Below are 20,375 nucleotides of genomic sequence, written 5' to 3'. Positions count from 1 at the left end.
TATTATTTTAAACAAATGTTTTAGCTTTAATCATTTGATTAAAAAATGAACAGTAAAAGAAGAACATTTATAGAAGACATGAACATCTAAGGTGAATTTATCAATTGTTTACTTCATTTCTTTAAATATGTAGTGGCTTTTTCATTTGTTTTGGGATGATTAAATGTTAGTTATAAAAAATAAAAATTAAAAAAAAAAATTTGATTTTAACGTTTGATCGTTTGTTCTAATCTTGGTTAATTTCAAATCTTGAGCTGAGTCGTGGCACTGTGTTGGTTTAAACTTTAACCTACAAGCACAGTCCGCTCTTTCTTTATGCTACACCAACTCGGATCAGGATTATCACTACATTAATGGTGGAGCATTTTTAGAATTCATTTCATTCATTGAGGAATTCAGCTTCTTATCTACAAGAAACTTCTCAACCGACTTTTCTACTCAGCATTAAGTGTCGAAATAACTCGCGACCGAAATCGACTCGAATTTATGTCACGTCATCTTCTCTCATCTGATGATGAAGTACAAGTCGGCGATGGCCGGCGCCCAAAAAAATAATATCGTTTCTATAGGTTCTAGTAATTCCAAAACTATTTTGCCCTACCCTAGGTGGTGTGAGCATTGCAAAAAATTATGGCATATGAGCGAGAGATGTTGGAAGCTTCATAGCAAACTTGCAAATTGAAAATCAAAATCTAAACCAGAATGTCGAGCCTATCAAGCTACAACCAAGGAAACTAAGGAGCTTTCTGCAAGCTTGGGCGTAATTTCCTTCACAAATGAGCAATTAAAGCATATGCACAGGTTGTTTCAATCTCTGTCAATGTCATTGACTCTGTCTTACTCTTTAGTATAGAATATTAACTCTCTAGCAAATGCATTATTAGGTGTAAATCCTAATTTTGTTCATTCTTAGGCTTTATTCTGATTCAACTAATCATATGATTGGTTATTCTAAATTAATCTCATCCTATAGATCTTGAGCAGAGAATAAAAAAATCAAAATTACCGATGGTTTTCTAAAGAAATTTGTCGAGATAAAAACTTTTTAACTCACCTCGTTAACTCTGTGATGTGCTCATGTTCTCAATTTGTCTTGTAATATATTTTCCATTAGTACTTCTAATAAGTGTCTAACTAATTCCTACACTTGTTTGAGTTTCAAGAATTGACCATCGGGAGAATAATTGGCAATGTTAAGGAAAAGGATGAACTTTATTATTATGATGATGAACATGATGAGAATAAACAATGTCAAAATGCTTGTTTAAATTCTGATTTTATTTCAAAATTAATGATATTATGTCATAGCATTATATGATAGGTCATCCTAGCTTTTAATATTTAAAATTCTAGTTTCCTAGTTTATTTCAAAACAAAAATTTGTCATCTTCCCATCGTGAAGTTTGTCAGTTTGTCAAACATCATTTTGCATCTTTTTCCCCAAATTTACAAATCAAATACATCATTTACTCTTATTCATAATGACATTCAGGGTCCTTATAAACATCTTACATATTCTGAAAAATTTGTTTGTAACATTTATTAACAATCGCACAATGTTAAGTGTATTTAATGAAAGAAAAATCTAAAGTGAAAAAACAATTTTCAAAATGTATACACCATGATACAAACACAATTTCAAAAACTACTCAAATATTACGAAGTGATAATGGTCGCGAATCTTGCACAAATATTTTGGGTTTTTTTTTCAAAAAATAATCAATTCATTAAAGCTCTTGTGTTGACACCCACAATAAAATTATGTGGTTAAAAAAATACTTATTAGAACTAGCACAGGCATGGTTATTTACAAATCAAGTGACAATAAATAGCTTTGGGGTGAGTCATTATTACTAGTTTTAAATTTTAAAACACATTTTGATATTTTTTATTAAATTTAACTATCGAAAATCGTTTTATTTACCATTAAAGATAATTGGGTGTACTACATTTGTTCACATTCATAATCATAATCACGAAAAACTTGAACCCCGAGCAAAAATAAGTATATTTGTTAGTCATGCTCTTACCCAAAATAGAGAAATATTATGATCCTATTTTTATAAAAATATTTGCTACCATAGATGTCATCTTTTTTTAATTATAAGCTTTTTTTACACCTCATCTTCAAAGGGGCAAACAAGAATCAAAAACTATTTTTCAGAATTTTTTTCAAACTGAAAATTCAAAAAAAAAATGTCTCCCCTACTTTGATTGTCAACCTGAAAATTCAAGCAATATTACATCAAGAAAAAATGTGTAGAGTTGTTTATATATTGAAGACGATTAAAATCTTAATATAGTGTTATCTCATGATGTTCATAATCCTATAAAAATTAAGAAAAAAGAAACTGCAAAACGAATTATAGTATTATTATCATTTGACATTGTCTACTCATAACAAATGACAACTCAAAAGAAAGAGTCTATGAATCATTTGCACTACTTAGAACCCATGAACCCTCCAAGTAATGTCTTTACTTTCCCCAAAATCAATCTACTTCATCTTTGAGTTAGAATCTTTAGTCCTAAACCTAACTCTAGCTCTAATCATAAATCTAACGATTCTAGTCTTCTCATTGTTCCATCTAAGGAGGTGATGTCTTGCACCCAACACACATTATCTCGTTATGTGTCATATGAAAATCTCTCACCTATTTTAGGATTTTTACCTCACATTTGTCATGTATGAAGATTCCTGATATTGTGCAGGATGCTCCGAATGTTCAAAAATGAAAGGAGATGGTCTTTGAGGAGATGAAAAAGCTCTAAAAAAAATGGTATATGGGAATTGGTTGATCTACATAGAAAGAGAAAATGGTTGGATGCAAATGGGTGTTGTGATGGTTCTCTAGAATCATACAAGGCTAGATTGATTAACAAAAAATTCACTCAGGCCTATGGCCTTTATCACTTACAGACATTCGTGTTTGTCGCAAAACAAAACAATGTAAAAAATTTTGTCACTTGTAGCTAGTCTTGATTCGCCCCTACAATAGTTTATTATAAAAAAAGCATTTCTCAATGAGGAGTTAGAAGTGCATATGAATGCAACTCCAGAACTGAGTGAGAAGTTCGGCACAATAGTGTGTAAATTAAAAATATCCTTTTAAGAGTTGAAGTCCTCACCGAGAGCATGATTTGAGAAATTTATAATGTTTGTAGAAAGTTGGGGGTATACTCAACAGCATAGAGATCATACAATACTCTTCAAACATTCAAAAGATAGGAAAATAATCATATTGATTGTATATGTAGATGATAAAATTCTCAATGGAGATGGCATATATGAAATGAACCGAATGAAGATGTCCCTATCATCAGTTTATGAGACCAATGACTTAGGATCTCTGTGATATTTCCTTGACAATAAGGTTTTCAGATCGAAGAAAGGGATTATTGTTTCCCACAAGAAGTATGTTCTTGATCTTCTAAAAGAAATTGGGATGAGCAAATAATACCATTATCTCAATCAAAAAATGGGTGATTAGAAAGAAGCTGATCTGGTGAATGTAGTTCGATATCAAAAATTGGAAAGAAAGTTGATCTACTTATCACATAAATGGCAAAATATCACCTTTCATGTGAATTTGGTAAATCAATTTACGCATTCGCCCAATGAGAAACTCCTTTAAACACTAAATAGGATTTTCAGATAGTCAAAAGGGCACAAAACATAACATAAAGGCATACACTGAAGCAGATAGAGCAAGCTCAATTATTAACAGAAGATCGACGTCTAGATATTGTACATATGTCTGGGAAACTCTAGTTATATGATGAAGTACGAAACAGAATGTAGTGGCAAGGAGAAGTGTCGATGCAGGATATCAGTTTATGGCTAATGGAGTGTGTGTGAAATGTAATGGTTGAAGACAACCGTTAAACATTTGTGGATCCCGATAAACATCTCAATGAAGTTATACTATGACAATAAAACAGCCATAAGCGTATCAGAAAATCCAATGCAACATGATCGTACAAAATATATGGAGAACAACAACAACAACGATCATTTATCCCACTAGGTGGGGTCGGCTACATGAATCCTTTTTCTCCATTGTGTCCTATTGAATGTTAAATTTTCATTTAATTCTAACAAATTAATATCATTTTTACACAATATGCCTAAGTTTTTATAGGTCTACCTCTGTGTTTCTCAACATAAGTTGAATCTAAAATATCTGCTCTTCTAACCAGATCATCAGATGGATTAATGAGACCAAACCATCTAAGACGACTCTCTCTAATTTTGTCCACCACAGGAGCTACCCTAACCCTATCACAGAAATATTCATTTCGCATTTTTTCTCTGTGTAATGCCACTCATCCACCTAAGCATTCTCATCTCGACAACAATTAACTTAATTTTATGCTTCTCTTTTAAGGCCAACATTCTGCGTCATAGAGCATTGCAGGACTCACCACCACCTTATAAAATATTCCTTTCAATCTAAGCGATACTTTTCTATCACACAATAGCTATCACACAATAGGCCTGAAAATAGGATTGATGCATTCCTCAACTTCAACCAAACAACTTGAATTCTACCGATAACATCCCTATCTATATCACCGTCACTTTGAACAATAGACCCGAGATATCTAAAGCATTCACACATTTTAATAATTTGATCACCCATAGCTACAACTTTGTCACTATAGCTTCTACTACTAAAACTATATTCCATGTATTCAGTTTTAGTTCTACTGAGATGAAGGCCTTTAGAATCCAATATAGACATCCCTAATTCAAGTTTTTCCTGGGCTCTTTCTCTAGTCTAATCCACTAGAAGGATATCATCAGCGAAAAGCATACCCCAAGGAACATCCTCTTGTAAATGTCTAGTAAGAACATCCAAAACTAAAGCAAAAAAGATATGACCTTAAAGCAGATCCCTGATGTAATCAAAACGAAGTAGGAAAATATTTGGTCAATCCTCCTTCTGTTCGAACACAGGTAACAGCTCTTGTATACATATCTTTAATGAATTGAATATAAATCATATCAACACCTTTCTTCTCTAGAACTCATCAAATGATATCTCTTGGAACCATATCGTAAGCTTTTCTAAATCAATAAAAATCATATATAGATCTTCCTTATTGTTTTTGTACTTCTCCATCAAACATCTCAATGAATGCATAGCTTCCATAGTAGAGTTAACTGACATAAATCCAAACTAATTATCGGAAATCTTTGTGATATGTCTTAAACTATGTTCAATTACCCTCTTCCATAATTTTAAAGTATGATACAACAACTTAATACCTCATAATTTACACTTTACACACTCTTGTGCATCCCCTTTAATCTTAAAAATGGGACCAAAATACTCTTCCTCCACTCCTCGGACATCTTTTTAGTTTTTAAAATAATATTAAAGAATTTAGTATGCCAAGAAGCTCCCAAATCTCCTAAATATTTTCACAATTCAATTGGGATATCATCAGATCCCCTAGACTTTTCATCTTTAATTTTCTTTAAAGCTTCATCAACTTCTTTTTAATTAATGCAACGATAAAAATGAAATATTTTATTATTATTAACGATATTAAGATCACTAAAGTCTATTATATTTTCAAAAACTTCAAAAACTTCATTGTTTTCAAAAACTTCATTGAAAAGTTTATCAAAATAACCCACCCACCTATGTTGAATATCTTTTTCTAAGAAAGTTACCTTTTGATTTTCATCTTTAATACACCTTAATTTTTTTAAATCTTTACTTTTTTTTGTTTAGCTAGTTTATACATATATTTTTCACCCTCTCTAGTATCTAATCTATTATAAAGATCACTAAAAACATAATTTTTAGTGTCACAAGTTATTCTCTTAGACTCTCTACGGGTCATTTTATATTTTTCTCGGTTATCTAAACTTTTACATTTAAACCAATTTTTATAATATAACTTCTTATATTTTATCTTTTTTTGCATATTTTTATTCCATCATCAACTAATTTTATTTATAAAAAAGTTTCTTATTAGTTCTCCAAGTACATCTTTTGACACTTCTTTAATAGCGTTTGTTACTTTATCCCACATAAAATTTTCTTCTTTAATGAAAAAGAAGATTGATTGTGGAGCTATTTGCATAATTTTTACTTTGACAGCACAACAAATACCAAATATCTTCACCAAAGAGCTTTTTAAACCTCGTTTGAGTTTCGTGTAAGCAGGTTGAGCATGATTGATATCTATGCTCCAACTTGAGAGTGTATCGGAATTTTAAAACTTTTTTCTTTTGGTATTTTCTATTTTTATTATTTCATATTTTTAAGCAGTTTCTACTTTTAGAATTATCTATTATTGGTAATTTCTATATCCTTTTTCTAGCATGGGGATTTTGTGGCTTACCTAAAATGATGGTCTTCCCTTATTATTTATCTTGTGATCGAGTCTTAGAAAATTGAAGAGGAATAATTATTTTTTTTCCTTCTCTCAAAAATTACAAAGAGAAATATCAAACTCAACAAAATTAATATGTGCCCTGATGTTTGTGAATTATGTGATAAAAATTGTTTGAATTTTCTTTCAATTTTCTCTATTAATTGGTCCTCTTTATGTTTTTTAAGGTATTTATGTAATTGTGGGATACATGTACTTAAGAAAGCTTTAAAAAAACCTTAACAAGTATTGTAGCAAAATAGAAGGGAGATGCTTCAGACATGTGTCTAATGGAGTCAACAGGCCAATAGAATCCAATTTACCTTCAGTGTCGTCTAAGCGCCACCATATGGGCGTCGAGGCGCTACCCAAGCGTCTGGCAACCCGAGTGCCTTGCGCCTTGGCACCAAGTATGCGGTGCCTAGGCATCCCCTTGAGAACCCTTATGTCACTTCATTCGGCGCCGCAGACCTATTGGAACCCAACGCTACCTCTTTACAAAATGAGCAAGACTCCGACACTCCAAGCAGAAACCCGGGCACCAACAAACCGAAATAGGGCACTACAATGGTTTCTGCCCGCGTGTAGTCTCTCTGGGCTACAAAAGGAAAATTTGTCTCAAATCAAGAGATCTTTCGCATATTTGAAGAAACAAATTCTTTAGTTTTCCTCTATGTGTCTCTATTAGAGAGTGAGAGTGAATCTGTAAGAGAGCTTGTGGGGGCTTACGAGAAACCTTTCGGAGGGTATCCGAGAGAGAATTGGTGATCGTTTGGTGGAAGAGGAATAGAGGACACAAAATCGCAAAGAGTACATTTTTGTGACTTTTTTTTCAAAAACAATTGCGTACTTTACTGGCTTTGATGAATAAAATGTTTATTTTGTTATTTCAAAGCATGAATTGCCACTAGTGTTTTCTCCTCGGTGAGTAAAATTCTAGGATGTTGATGGTGTTTTTGTGACTTGTACGAAACAATGATATAGTAGTATTTTATCTTTAAATCTTCATTTACATTTGATATGGTCAATTGAATGGTTCAAAACCATTGTGAAATTTGAATTTTCGGATAATTCTGATAAATTTTGAATTTTGGAATAATCCTTAGTTCACTAGTCTTTTCTCCTCTGATTTGGTGAGTAGAAATTCTAGGATGATGGTATTTCTGTGACTTGTATGAAACAATGATATCGTAGTATTTTACCCGTAAATCTTCATTTACATTTGATACGGTCAATTGAATAGTTAGAAATAATTATGAACTTTGAACTTTAGGATAAACCTTAGTGGAGCAACTAAGATAAAATTCATTAACTAGGAGAATAGGATTATTGCAAGTAGTTTAATGCTATGGTTTAAGGAAAAACTTCATCTTTCATATTTCATCAAATTTAGAGAACTAAACTGGTTGATTGTCCAAGTTTTTATGTTTCCATTAGAAGGGGCTAAGAAAAAAAAGTGGTTCCTGATAGTCACCATCAAATGTGTCGCTTTGTAACCCTACATTTTTCGATAATCAAGGGAGATACTTGAGCTTGCTAGATTCACCTCACATTTAAACTTGTATTTTCATTTTTGCAAAATTTAACTTAGAGACTTTAAAAATCACCAACAATCGAACATTCAAGCTAGACTCAAAACCAATATGCTAGAAATTTTTCATATTTTGGGAGTTCCCTAGTTCCTTATGGGATTATACACGAACTTTGTTTAGTATATTATTTGGACAGCAAGTATAGCACTTTGCAGCATTTAGTATGTATAATGCACATGTGCTCAAATAACCCAAAAAATGAGAATGTTAAGTGCACTAAGTCAAATGCCTACATGTGCTTAGATAAATTTGTTAAATGTATGGACATATCAAACAATATTGTGCAAATTAAAATAGTATAAGTTCAAATTTTCCCAACCCCTGGAACGGTGCAACTACAATAAAGAATTATAAAAAAACATTAAAATTTTGCAAAATCTTTTTTAAAATCAAAATTATTAACATTTCCATTGATATTCTCAAGCAGATCAGTGTGCTTGTACGGTGAGGTCGTAAATCCCATATTTTGACTACAATCCTCCACGTCCTATAAACAGGAGTCAATAAAAAACTGAGCAATGACAAATATCTATGAAAAGAAATTTAAAATAGGCACAATCGGATGAATAACTAACTTCAAATCCATGTTCTTAACATAATATAACATATTCGCATTATCATGAATTGGGAAACAAACGGCCCTTTACAAATCTCATAATCTTATCTTCTATTTATCAATGACTTTCAAAGCCTTTAAGAAAATATAGCATTGTTTAAAATGTAAACTCTTAGTGCTATACTTGTAAAGCATAAACCTAAGTTTAACTCTCAAAGAACCAAACCTCTACATAGAGAAGTAGAGTCCACAAAGTCATTAATGCAAAGAACTTTTAAATGAACTTACGTAACGCAGACCTACAAAAAGGCTAGCAAAGTTGATGAAGTTCAAAGAAACAAAATTTCAGTTGAATGCCCCTGTAATAGGCATGGTTCTTGCACATCATAATTGAGGGGTTTACTTTTAAATCGAAGCTCTCTGAGTTCTAACGTTCAAATACAAATGATTAGAGCATTCACCCCTTACAATGGATGTGGTAATTGCATAATTAAGCTCACAAACGCTTGTCTTCAAATACAAGGATTCATTCTTAAAATAAAATTTTTAAGTTATTTGTGCAAATATTTCAAACGGCTTCTCATCATGCTAACAGAAATCTCAATTTGATCAATGCTATCATCAAAATATCTCTAAAACCTAATGCAAATTATTTCAAACTAAAATCCAAATAAATGTGAAAAATTCAAAGATTTATCAAACATATAGACATCTAAAAGATATAAAACATCTCAAGACTAAAGCATGTATAAACATTTCATTTTTCATCACATTTCGTTTTTTTTTTTTTTTTTTTTTTTCAACGGCCTCATGTTTATTTGTCTTTTTTTTTCCTTTATTCAAATGTTGAATTACATTGGGCTCTGAGCAATTCCTCTGCATTTTAAGTATTGATGGAAATGCAATTGCATAGAAAGCATCATCAAATTATAAGAAAAAAAAATCTCCGTTTTATCCGGTGCAATAATTTGTCAAAAATAAATTTAATATTAATCTCAGCTTATAAAATACTAATATCATGTTGAGCATAGTTTTGTGATCACTGAAAAATATCTGATGTTGGTAAGAACGTAATATATATACTCTTTTTTTTTTTTTTTTTTGGTCAAATGACACAACAAAAAGGAACAATTATAATGGGTGACACAAAATGACATTATTAAATCAAATTATTATCGCCAGAGTTGATAAATTCCCCAAAAACTAAGCCCCCTAAGTGCTAAATTATAAAATCTGTTTGATGAGACCCAAAGACTTTATCAGCTAAGATCAATTTAAATTCTTCCCCTTAAAAAAACATCTGCCCCAAACTTATGAGATCCATTTGAATGGCGCGACTTGTGATTACTGAAAAATGAATCTCTGGTCAAGTTAAGTCAGTTGCCTTCACTGGCTAAATACACTTAGGTGCATGATAGCCCAGAACAACAAAACTATAGGATCTTGATCAAGCTCCTTAAAATTCCACCCATCATTTGCTCTATGCTAATGGAAATAAATTTTTACTTTTTTAAAACTAAATTGTCGTTATTACAAGCAGATAATTTAGCACATATGAACTAGCCTTAATCAAAAATTATATATCACTAGGATTGGAATGGATAATAAACCATATGGGCATGAAACTTTAGAAAATCTGAAATCATAACATGAAGTGCTTGCAAAACAAAGGCAAAATCTATGGATATTGTATTGTCAAAAATCTAATCTAAGAAATTGGCACAAAACCACAAACACTCTTAGAAGAGCAAAACGTGAATTTAGGAGCCCGGACTTACCAGTGTGTCTTCTACTCTATATGTACATGCCAAATATAAATAAATTTATTTTCCTTGCCATATCTTTAATAGCCGTTAGCTCCAAGTCTCTAATATAGTCATTTCTTAATCTATTCTTCTTAGCTCTATCACCTATCCCATCTTATGCATTAGCATTTTTGCCTCTTAAACACTTTTTTCTTTTAAATGCTAAATAAAATTGCCATTTTTTTTGGAACACAAACTAAAAATTTTGAAAAATGTTGCCAATATATCTTAACCAATTTGAAGAAGCGAAGTCAAATACACACCTTTGTCATGCAAGCCAGCAACAGTTACTTTATTCTTAACCTGGATAAAGAGAAGCAAGTTATAAAGATTCCATGAAAATAAATGGTGTACTTAGAGAAAGTACTCAATATTAGTAAACAAAATAATCAACAAAGCTGGATTTTCTTAAAGACCAATGATGACAGTGCCAATTGAACTTTGAGTGTTGGTAGGATTCCCCAATTGACATGCTATAACACATGAGAAACCATGAGATTCAAACACAAAGCAATATAAAAAATGGAAAATTACATACACACCACTCAATTCCTATGTACTCACATATCCAAAACCTAAACTTCAATTTTTACATAAACTCCGCCTGACCTAAGCATGAAAAGGTGTATTTCACATTTTTAAAGTTAAAATGATGGTATCATTTATGTGATATGAAAGATTTGGGTGGTATAATTGTAAGATTCAAAGTTTAAGTGTTGGATATGTAAATACATAAGAATTTAGTGGTGTGTATATAAATGCCCTTAGAAAATATGCTAGCTACGGGCAAATGGGAACAAAAGAAGAAATGCTTCTTGAGAAGAAACTATATGAGATTCACCTGAAACATAAATTAATGCATTCTACTATACATTGCATTAAATGATTGGAAGAGGATTTTCTGAAAGCAAGCCAATCTTAAGGGGGGATTTAAAAAACAATATAAATTCTTTTGTTTTCTTCCAAAAACAACATATAAAACAATCACATATGTAATAAATACAATTAGGAATACATGAACCAAGCAATACAAACTAAAGGGAGCATTTCCAAAATATAAAACAATAGAAGAAAAAACAAACTGAAGATAGCCAAGATCCACCATCATGATTTTCCCTAAACAAAAAAAAAAGAATAGAATTCTTACAGAGCAACTTGAAGGGAAAGGTTTGTAGATTTCTATGTATTGCTGGCCATGCAATAGTAGTTTAGGGTCAAAACTAGAAAAAACAGATAACAGTAAATGTTTTAGAAAGCAAAATATTTACATGCCTTAATTATATAAGATGAATTTGGAGGGATATACATTGTATAGAAATCGTTCCAAATTTTAATGTACTTACTCCAGCCCAGGAATATCTGTGAGAATGAAACTTTTATTGTTTTTAAATTGAAACAAAGCAGCAAAAGTAGGCAAAACCTGCAAAACATGTAATCAACGCATTAGAAATGGACAGCACCATAAAGCTATAATTCGTCTTCAGAATAAATAGCTCATTTCACGAACAAGATTGGCTTCAAAGTCCACAAACTACAATTACAATAAATATCCATAACATAGAATAACCAGTTATCAAGTGAAGGGATTCAGCGAAACAGGAAATAGTTGATAGTTGTTGGAAGAAGAAATAGTAAAGTGCCAAAATAGTCCTCTGACAATTTATGAGAGGTCATTGTAGGCCTAGAGTCTACACGTGTCAAGTTTGTCTATATACTCTTTTAATATGAGCTGAAATGATCCCCACGAGTGACTTTCAGCTCCTATTAAAAAAGCCTGACAGTTATATAGACTCTGGGACTGAAATAGCTCACTAAAAAAAAATCATCAAAAATAAGAGGAAAAACCGGCTGATTTTTCCAACCGGTTTTTCCAAGCTAAGTGGTCAGAATCAGCTTAGCGGTTGAAGTATCGGTTGAATTTTCAGTCAATTAAATGAAACGGCTGAAAAACCAATTGGCGTTTTGAGTCAGTTCCTAAATCATTTATAATTGGCTGATTAAGCAACTAAATTTAGTCGAAAAAAGTTGTCAACTAAAATTTCAGTCTGTAAGCCACCGAAAAGCTTAATTTAATTGAACCAACTTATTGAAACCCTCATTTTTCTTTCCTTGCCTTCATTTTTTCCTCTCTCGGTGACTCGACGAAGTTCACTTATCTCGGCATGTGACGATGTTTGGCTCCGGAAAGAACCGAAGGTAACCCTCGTATTTCTCCCCCTTCCTTCCCTTCTCCTTCTTTGTTGCTTTTGTTGCTTGAGGTATGTTGATCGGCGGTGTTATCTCGCACGGGATTTCTTGCTCAAATCTTGAGAATACCGCGCAATTTCTATGTATTTACATATGTAAAACATAAAGTTCAATTTTTATTCTTTTTAGGAAATTTATAACCATCACACACTTCTTATGCATTTACATATCTCACGCCTAAACTTCCCTATTTACATGCTTAACGCATTGGTGCTTTAAACATATTCATGAAAAAGTGTATTTCATTTTGAAAAGGGGGTAATATTGCTATCTTTGGTGTGATATTAAAAATTTGAGTGCAATGTGCGTAAATATGAAAGTTTAGGTATGAGATAAGTAGTTACATAATAGTATTATTTTTAGTGTGATATTAAGTATTTCAGTGTTATGTGTGTTTTAGGTGTGAGATATGAAAATACATAGGAATCATACTTTAGATGTACAAAGAGGATAGCACAAAAAGGGTTTTTTTTTTTTTTGTTTAAGGTTAAGAAGATTTGCATACATATCACTCAATTCCAAAGAATTTACATATCTAACAACTAAACTTCAATTTTTACAGTCAAGTCATCCTAGTTATGCATGAGAAATTGCATCGATTTTAAAAGTTAAAATGTTGGTATTTTTTATGTGATATGAATGTTGATATTTTTTAGTGGAATTTGATTTCTTGAGATCTTGGGTCAAGTAAATTGGGGCTCAAGATGGGCTAGGTTGGGTCACCTAGAAATTCAAATTTCTTCAGAAAGGTGGAATCAGTTGGTTTCATGTTTCAAAGCGGTTAGAGTAATTGCTTGACAAGCAAGGGTCAGCCTCTTATTTTAATGAGAGTAAAATTAGGTGGTTGCTTAGATGGTAAAATTTTTTTTTACTCCTCTTAGGTTGCTCCCTGACTTGGACCAATTAAATTATTTTTTCATATTTATTTATCTATATTATTTTAAAATGTGACAAAGTTCAACCATTTTTTAGTAAGACGTATAAGAATTAGAAGTTGTTTGAGATAGTACTAAAAGTGCTATATTCGTCTGATTATCAAAATCTTAAATATACGACAAGATATTTGTGCTCGTTAAACATTGAAGACGAGAGTTTTATAGTGAGAAAATTGAAGAAGAGTACATAAAATGGTTCAAATTATGTGTAAGTTCTACAAATTCAGCATATTACTTGTACGTATGTTTATGATTTTAATATGTTCACAAATGAAATCATAAAGTTACGGATCAGGACTTAATAGATCTTGCTTTGAAACCTATGTGCATCATAAATATGTGGCTAATATTTGATATAAATGGCTACAAATTTCACAAGAGTTTCTAATTCAAAAGAAAAAATACAAATAATTATGGTGTGTGTTACAGAAAATACTATTTCGTAGTGAGATAAACTAATTTGGGATTCTCAAAAAATAATCTAGTTATAATATCATGACTCTATTGAACGCAATTTATTTATATTCAAGTGTAACTGGTTTAATCGTGTTTTTAATCAAAGAACAATAATATTCAAGTCATAAGACATCACTGGAGCTAGAACAGAAGAGATGTCAAATTTGATCATTTGTTCTAACAAGTCAAACCAATCGTATATATTACCTTAGATACTCTGGTAGAGAAAAAGACAATTTTGATTGGGCAATTAGATACCTAGAGTGACTATCAAGATCCAAAATAATGTTGAACCTGCTAAACGAGAAAATTTTAAATTCAACATCTACTCACTCATTCAATGAAAATTAGGATGGAATCAGATGTGTGCATAGGCTTAATTTTTTTTTCTCTTTTTTTTTTTACTTCTTGTAGTTTTATATTTTATATTTTGTATTGTTTGTTCTGATTTCTACTATTTATTTTAGTTGCTTCCTGCTTTTACTTCTATTATTTTTTATTTTTGCTTCAGTTATTTTCTATTTTACTTCTATTATTCTATGCTTATAATTATTATAATCAAAATATTTCTTCTTATTATATATAGCTCCATTGATAGTGATGAGCAATGTCCTCGCAGAACAGCTGTCTCTAGCTTCTTCCGAAGGACTAGGACGGTCACCGCTATGACCACCATGTCGATGTCTGTCAGGCAATTGCTCCACCACCGATGACATAAGCCTTCCACACTCTTACAGCTCCCACCACACTAGCACCTCCGCCCACTTTTGAGGCAGGCCTTTTTACTGCTATCTAACCTGGTGTGATGGGCACCTCATGACGCACGTACATCAAGCTAAATTGAGATATATGAGTAATTTAAATTATAATAATTGAAATTGTTTTTCTATTATATTATATAGTTGCTAATTTTTTTGCAAGTTTTAACCTTTCAAGCAGCCAGTCCACAGGATTATGGGGATCAAAAAGAGTAGGTATGAAGCTCTGTATCTACTCTGAAAGAAGATCCTAATCAAAGTTCGGGACATCTGGTTTAGGGAGTTCAAAGTAAACCTAAAAAATTTTGAATTAGAATTATAACCATAAATTATTTTTGTATAATAACAAGTATTGTTTGATTTTTATTTTGCATAAGAACTTTTGGTGGCAAGCTCAACATCATGACTAGATCCGACGAAACTTTGAGATCCAAGGGATCACTCACTTGCAAAATTTGTTTACCAATATCCATAAAAAGGAGCAGAGTCCCTCTGGATAGAAGAGGAAGTTTGGGGTTGTGCAGAGTATGGGCATCCCCTGATTATATTAGGAAGAGGCAAACAATGCAGCAGAATCGAGCTTCAAATTGTGGAGGCATGGGTACCTCCTTACACAACGGAGCCTCAATCCCCCATACCAACTATAAGAGAAGGATGATAAGATTTATTCAAGTTAAACTGATATATGTAAATATTTTTTGCATAAAATTTTTATATATTAATAGAGGCAAATGCATGAATTGGAGCCCAGTGCCGCTGAGTTACACGCCCGCACACATCAACATCAGATGAATTAGCAGTGGGTCAACGATAAATCTTAGCATGTCCACATAAGTTTAATATTTTGTTTATATATGTGAAATTTATTTACAATCTTATTTCGATATTAATTACCTTTTACAATTTTTTGTAGGATATATGTGTGTGAAGGATGCCTGGAGTCAAAGCCCAAACAGACTTGGTAGCTCTAGTAATCATTCTAACCATTCAGAGTTTAAGATATAGAGCAAAGTTGTTGGGAGGAGAAAGAATGGGAGGGTCTATGACCTTGGCTCACAAGAATTTGCTTACGAGGCAAAGCACTCTATCTCCAATGTGAGGTCATCTTCAGTTGATGAAAAAATCATCAAGCGTGTGATTGCAATCACCCATAAGTTGCAGAGCCACTTCTCTGTTTGTCTGCCATATAAAGCATAGGTGGATGTCCTCGATGATGGAGATGGCGGATACCTAGATGGATGCAAAGGTTAAGAGGCTCAAGGCCAGGATTGACCCACTGCAACGCAATGCACGTGTGCGTGGCAAGCAACCTATAACATAGGAGAACAACCAGGACAAGTTATTTTTTATTTTTTGTGCATTTAGAGCTCGATTTATACTTTTTAAATTTATTCTACATATACTCTTTCATTTGATGATTTACAAAAATTTATTGTCATGCTTATTATAATTTCATCAATTGTTGTTGTCTCTAAGTGTTTTTTTATACCATTTTGAGATGTTATGGATATGATCGTTATTCATTTCCTTTTGTGATTGTAGGTGTGTAAAACTTGCTTGGCTAGTATAGTTATTTATTTTCGTTTGTGAATATAGATGTGTAAAATTTGCTTGGCTTGGCAAGCGACCTTAACTGAGGAGTATGATAACTATCAAGACGAGTAATTTTTTTATTTTTCGTGCATTTAGAGCTTGATTTATACTTTTATATCTATTTTTCATATACTCTAGCATTGGATGATTTATTGAAATTTATTGTCATGCTTATTATCATTTCATTCATTGTTGTTATCTCTGAGTGTTATTTTTACATAATTTTGAGATGGTATGGATATGATCGTTATTTATTTCCTTTTGTGATTGTAGGTGTGTAAAATTTGCTTTGCTAGGATCCCCATTTTTTTTGTATAATTTTCCAGCGGATCACCGGGTAATATTTCAACCGATAATCAAAGAACAACAAAAATTTCAATTGATACTAGATGGTGGGAATGTTAGCCACTAAGGGTTCGTTTGGCGCGACGAAAGAGCCGTGGCGTGGTACCGCGCCGCCCTTTTCTGTAGTTTGGGGCAGTAGTACCGCCGCGGCCTGCCGTGATTTACCCCAAACACGGAATGCTCCTCCTCGCCGACGGCCCAGCTTTACCATTCGGCTTTTAACCGTCGTGCCCTTACCTTGCCCTAATCAAAACATTCTGCCCCGTTTCCTCCTCTTCTCCCGTGTTCCCGATTGCAGCGCGAGGTTTCAGTCATGAAGGCGATGGTTTTGGACGAGAGAGCGGAGCAACATGCGATGGTTTCAGAGAGAGAGGAGTGATGAGGGTTCCCGGTTAATATGAGCATGAGAGATTTGTGCAAGACTACTGGTCTTTATTCCTTGCTGATTACACATATCCCCCTCTTCCCAAAAATTGCCGTTTTTCCCCTCTGAAGCAAGCATCTTAAGATATAAAATTTTCCTAAAGAAAATTTAAGATGTGATCACAAAAAAAAATATAACGAAATTCAAACTCCAACTTTCAATTTAAGATAGATTTGTTTCTTTTAATGGAAATCAAAGACAAAGATCTCATTATAAATGATAATTTAATGATTGTCCGAAGCTTAAATTGTATGAGAAATTTGGAATCAATAGAGCCATACAAAAATTAAGATTCACATAGCAATAAGAAAACTCAGATTGTAGCAAATTTAACTAGATCTCAATCACACTCACAAGCAAATAAAAAGTTAAACAGATGGAAAGAAAGATACAAATCATTAAATAATAATCTTGGTCTTCTTTAAATTTGTAGTTACATCCAGCACAGAAATTTGAGAGAAAATTGAAATTTCATCTAGCAATACACTAAATGTTTACATGGCTGGAGGGTTCCATTAATCAATAATCATAAAATACCTAAAATTAATAATTTGTCATAATTCAAAAATCGGTCTAAGGCGACATAATTAACTCAAGAAAGTATGATTCCTAGAAAAAACAACAAGCATAACAGACAACAAGGATGACTCCACCTATGGTGGCCAAAACAACAAATGATGGTTTTCGCTACAATTTCAAGAATAGCTGTATATGATAATTAAGTAATTAGAAAAGAAATCAGTAATCCTTTCACCATTAAGCAACAACCAATGAATTTAGTAAAACTGTTGGATTTAACTTCAATCTGTAACTTTTACGGATTTAAAGGATTTAGTAAAACTGTTGATAGAGAGTTTTTCGGATTTAACTCATTCATGCTTTAGTAAATCCAGATTTATGGGATTTACTAAATCGTAATAACTTAAATCTCTTCTGTTGCTAGACAGCACCATACTGATTTAACAAACAGAAAATTGCATCAATAACCTCTAGGAAATCAGAAAAATGAATTATCTGATCATAAATAATCTTTCACCTCTGTAAGATCCCCTCCTTAGTATCACTGTTTCTTCCCCATACACCCACATAAAACCACTCCTAATCATACAGTAAAGTAAAAAAAGAAGGATCCATACTTCAATAAATTGCTGACCATCCTGATGGAAAACGTACTTAAGCTCCTTCTCGTCGACCGCATCTCTTCCACAAGCTCCAACGCCTAGAGCATATATAGCCGCATCTCTGTCCCCGATTCCCAACCAAACGCAACAAAAGAAAATTTATACGAAAAAAATGGAGGAAACACGATCGCTGAAGAGAACTAACCTTTCACTGTAGGAGAACGTCACCTGTATAGAAGGAATTTAGCCACCGTGTTTTTTCGAACCTATGATAGTATGGAGAGGGAAAAGATGGAGCACCTCGGGAAATTTGTGGGAGATTACGATCTCAGGATCGATGCGAGCCGCAGAGCTTGAACTCGCCATGGCTATGGGTGATGCTGAATCCCTAGGTGCCAGTGCAAGGTGCACAGAAGAACGACAGCAGACCTCAACGGAAAATTAAAATGAAATTTGGAGAAATGAACAAAGTAATTACATACATAGCACCCAATACCCGTATTTACGTAAGTTATTTTTGAGGTGTGACCAATTTTCAATAAAATACCTAAAAGCCCTAATTTTCTATTTCTCTATTTAATCAAAATAATTATAAAAAATAAAATATAAATTATAAAAATATGGAATTAAATGTAATTAACTTTGCTGAGTTCATTGTGATCAGAGGAGTCAAGGAAAAATAAGAATTAATTTTAAATTTAAAAATATATTTTTTCAATTATTTATGTATTTAAATGAACTAAAAATTATAAAAATTAAAAATATATTTCAAAAAATCATTAAAATTTATCTTGATTGGTCCTCTGACCTTGCAACATTGTAAAATTTTCATAAGGACAAAGGATATATTTTGGAGGATTAAGTTAATTATCAATGAATGTCATAATTATTGGTTTAAATAATTACAAAAAATAAATAAACATCATAAAAATATAATTTTTCCTCTTTTGTATTAAATAGCTCATGAGTAAGGGGTTAGCAAAGTTTCATGACCATTTGAATTCAAATATAAGTGATGAGTATAAACCCTATAGGTATAATGGTAATTTTAGAATTTTACACTTTAATTAATCTCTTAGGTTAAATCAGAGGGAAAATGGGTAAAATTTGATGATTAATCCACTAAGATGATTGAAACACAATGGTAGCTTAAAGTAGCAACTCAAATTTTTTTCTAAAAGGGTAAAATTGTAATTATTTAAGTTGCTGGTTTTGTGAAGAAAGAATGAATTTGGATGATCCAAGAGTGAGGGTTATGAGTTGGGAGATCATTAATTCACTAATATGGAACCCCCAATCAATGGTTAAGCATAATTAAACCTTTCAATAAGGATTAACCATATTTTATAAGACTTTTTCAAAATTACAAGTTTACCCCTAAGAATTTAAAAGCTTGAGAGTTAATTAGGTTTGATTTAATATCACTTGAAAATTATTAAATAAGGAAACATATGTGATGATAAACATCTTAAAATACTACAAGCTCAAGTCCCAATTAAAAGGGAAGAGTGTAAAATTCTCTAATGGTCAAACTTACCCCTAGGGGTGCTTACTTATAATTCTTAACTGAACATTAAAAGGGCATGTATTTGTCTTTATCATGGGCTAATTAAGACATCAACGCCACACTGAGCATAGTTAAAACATGGAAGATTCCTAACATAATTAGGTTGATCGACTCAACAACTTAACAAGTTCAAATGAACTTGAAATGGTCCAGGAGATTCTAAGGTTGTTTTGGGTCACTCCGTGAGCACCTTTGTAAAATTTTGGACATTTTATCAGACATTTGGACTTATTGCAATTTATTGAGGAATATCATCCTTAAAACATAAAGATCCACCAAGATATGATTCAAAATCCTATCAAATCATTAGTGAGAATTATCCTACCACCACTTAATCTACAGTAAACTAAATGTTCAAGGGTATGAGTTTTAGATATGATATTCAAATCGTTTGGGCAATTGTGGATATTTAAGATACAGCCACATATAGATCATCAGACTGGAGTAAATTGGAGGTTTTGGTGGCACGGACGGTGATGAGAAATCTATCTGGAGAAAAATTCAGGATGACAGAATAGTATTGTATCTCCTCACCTGATAACATTATGAGGGCACATGATTGACACTATTTTTCACTAACACTTGA

At 32.3% G+C, this 20,375-nt stretch overlaps 1 protein-coding gene across 3 annotated transcripts in view; it reads right to left on the bottom strand.

Moving 5' to 3' along the window:
- LOC110023970 (enoyl-CoA hydratase 2, peroxisomal) overlaps nucleotides 1-18,683 on the bottom strand; it is a 64,689-nt gene extending 46,006 nt beyond the window's left edge. For all 3 annotated transcript variants that reach the window (XM_020723649.1, XM_020723651.1, XM_020723650.1), the window contains exons 1-6: nucleotides 18,523-18,683; nucleotides 18,428-18,450; nucleotides 18,238-18,343; nucleotides 11,687-11,763; nucleotides 11,491-11,563; nucleotides 10,607-10,646 (exon numbers count right to left, since the gene is read on the bottom strand). In XM_020723649.1, coding sequence (XP_020579308.1) covers nucleotides 10,607-10,646; nucleotides 11,491-11,563; nucleotides 11,687-11,763; nucleotides 18,238-18,343; nucleotides 18,428-18,450; nucleotides 18,523-18,588 — 385 coding nt within the window. In that variant the 5' untranslated portion in view covers nucleotides 18,589-18,683. The remainder of the gene's footprint in view (nucleotides 1-10,606; nucleotides 10,647-11,490; nucleotides 11,564-11,686; nucleotides 11,764-18,237; nucleotides 18,344-18,427; nucleotides 18,451-18,522) is intronic.
- Between the last annotated feature and the right edge of the window lie 1,692 nt (nucleotides 18,684-20,375).

This window comes from Phalaenopsis equestris, unplaced genomic scaffold, assembly GCF_001263595.1.
Source record: "Phalaenopsis equestris unplaced genomic scaffold, ASM126359v1 Scaffold000237, whole genome shotgun sequence".
Taxonomy (NCBI): domain Eukaryota; kingdom Viridiplantae; phylum Streptophyta; class Magnoliopsida; order Asparagales; family Orchidaceae; genus Phalaenopsis; species Phalaenopsis equestris.
Note: the sequence above shows the minus strand (reverse complement) of the source record. Positions and strands in the feature narration are given on the sequence as shown.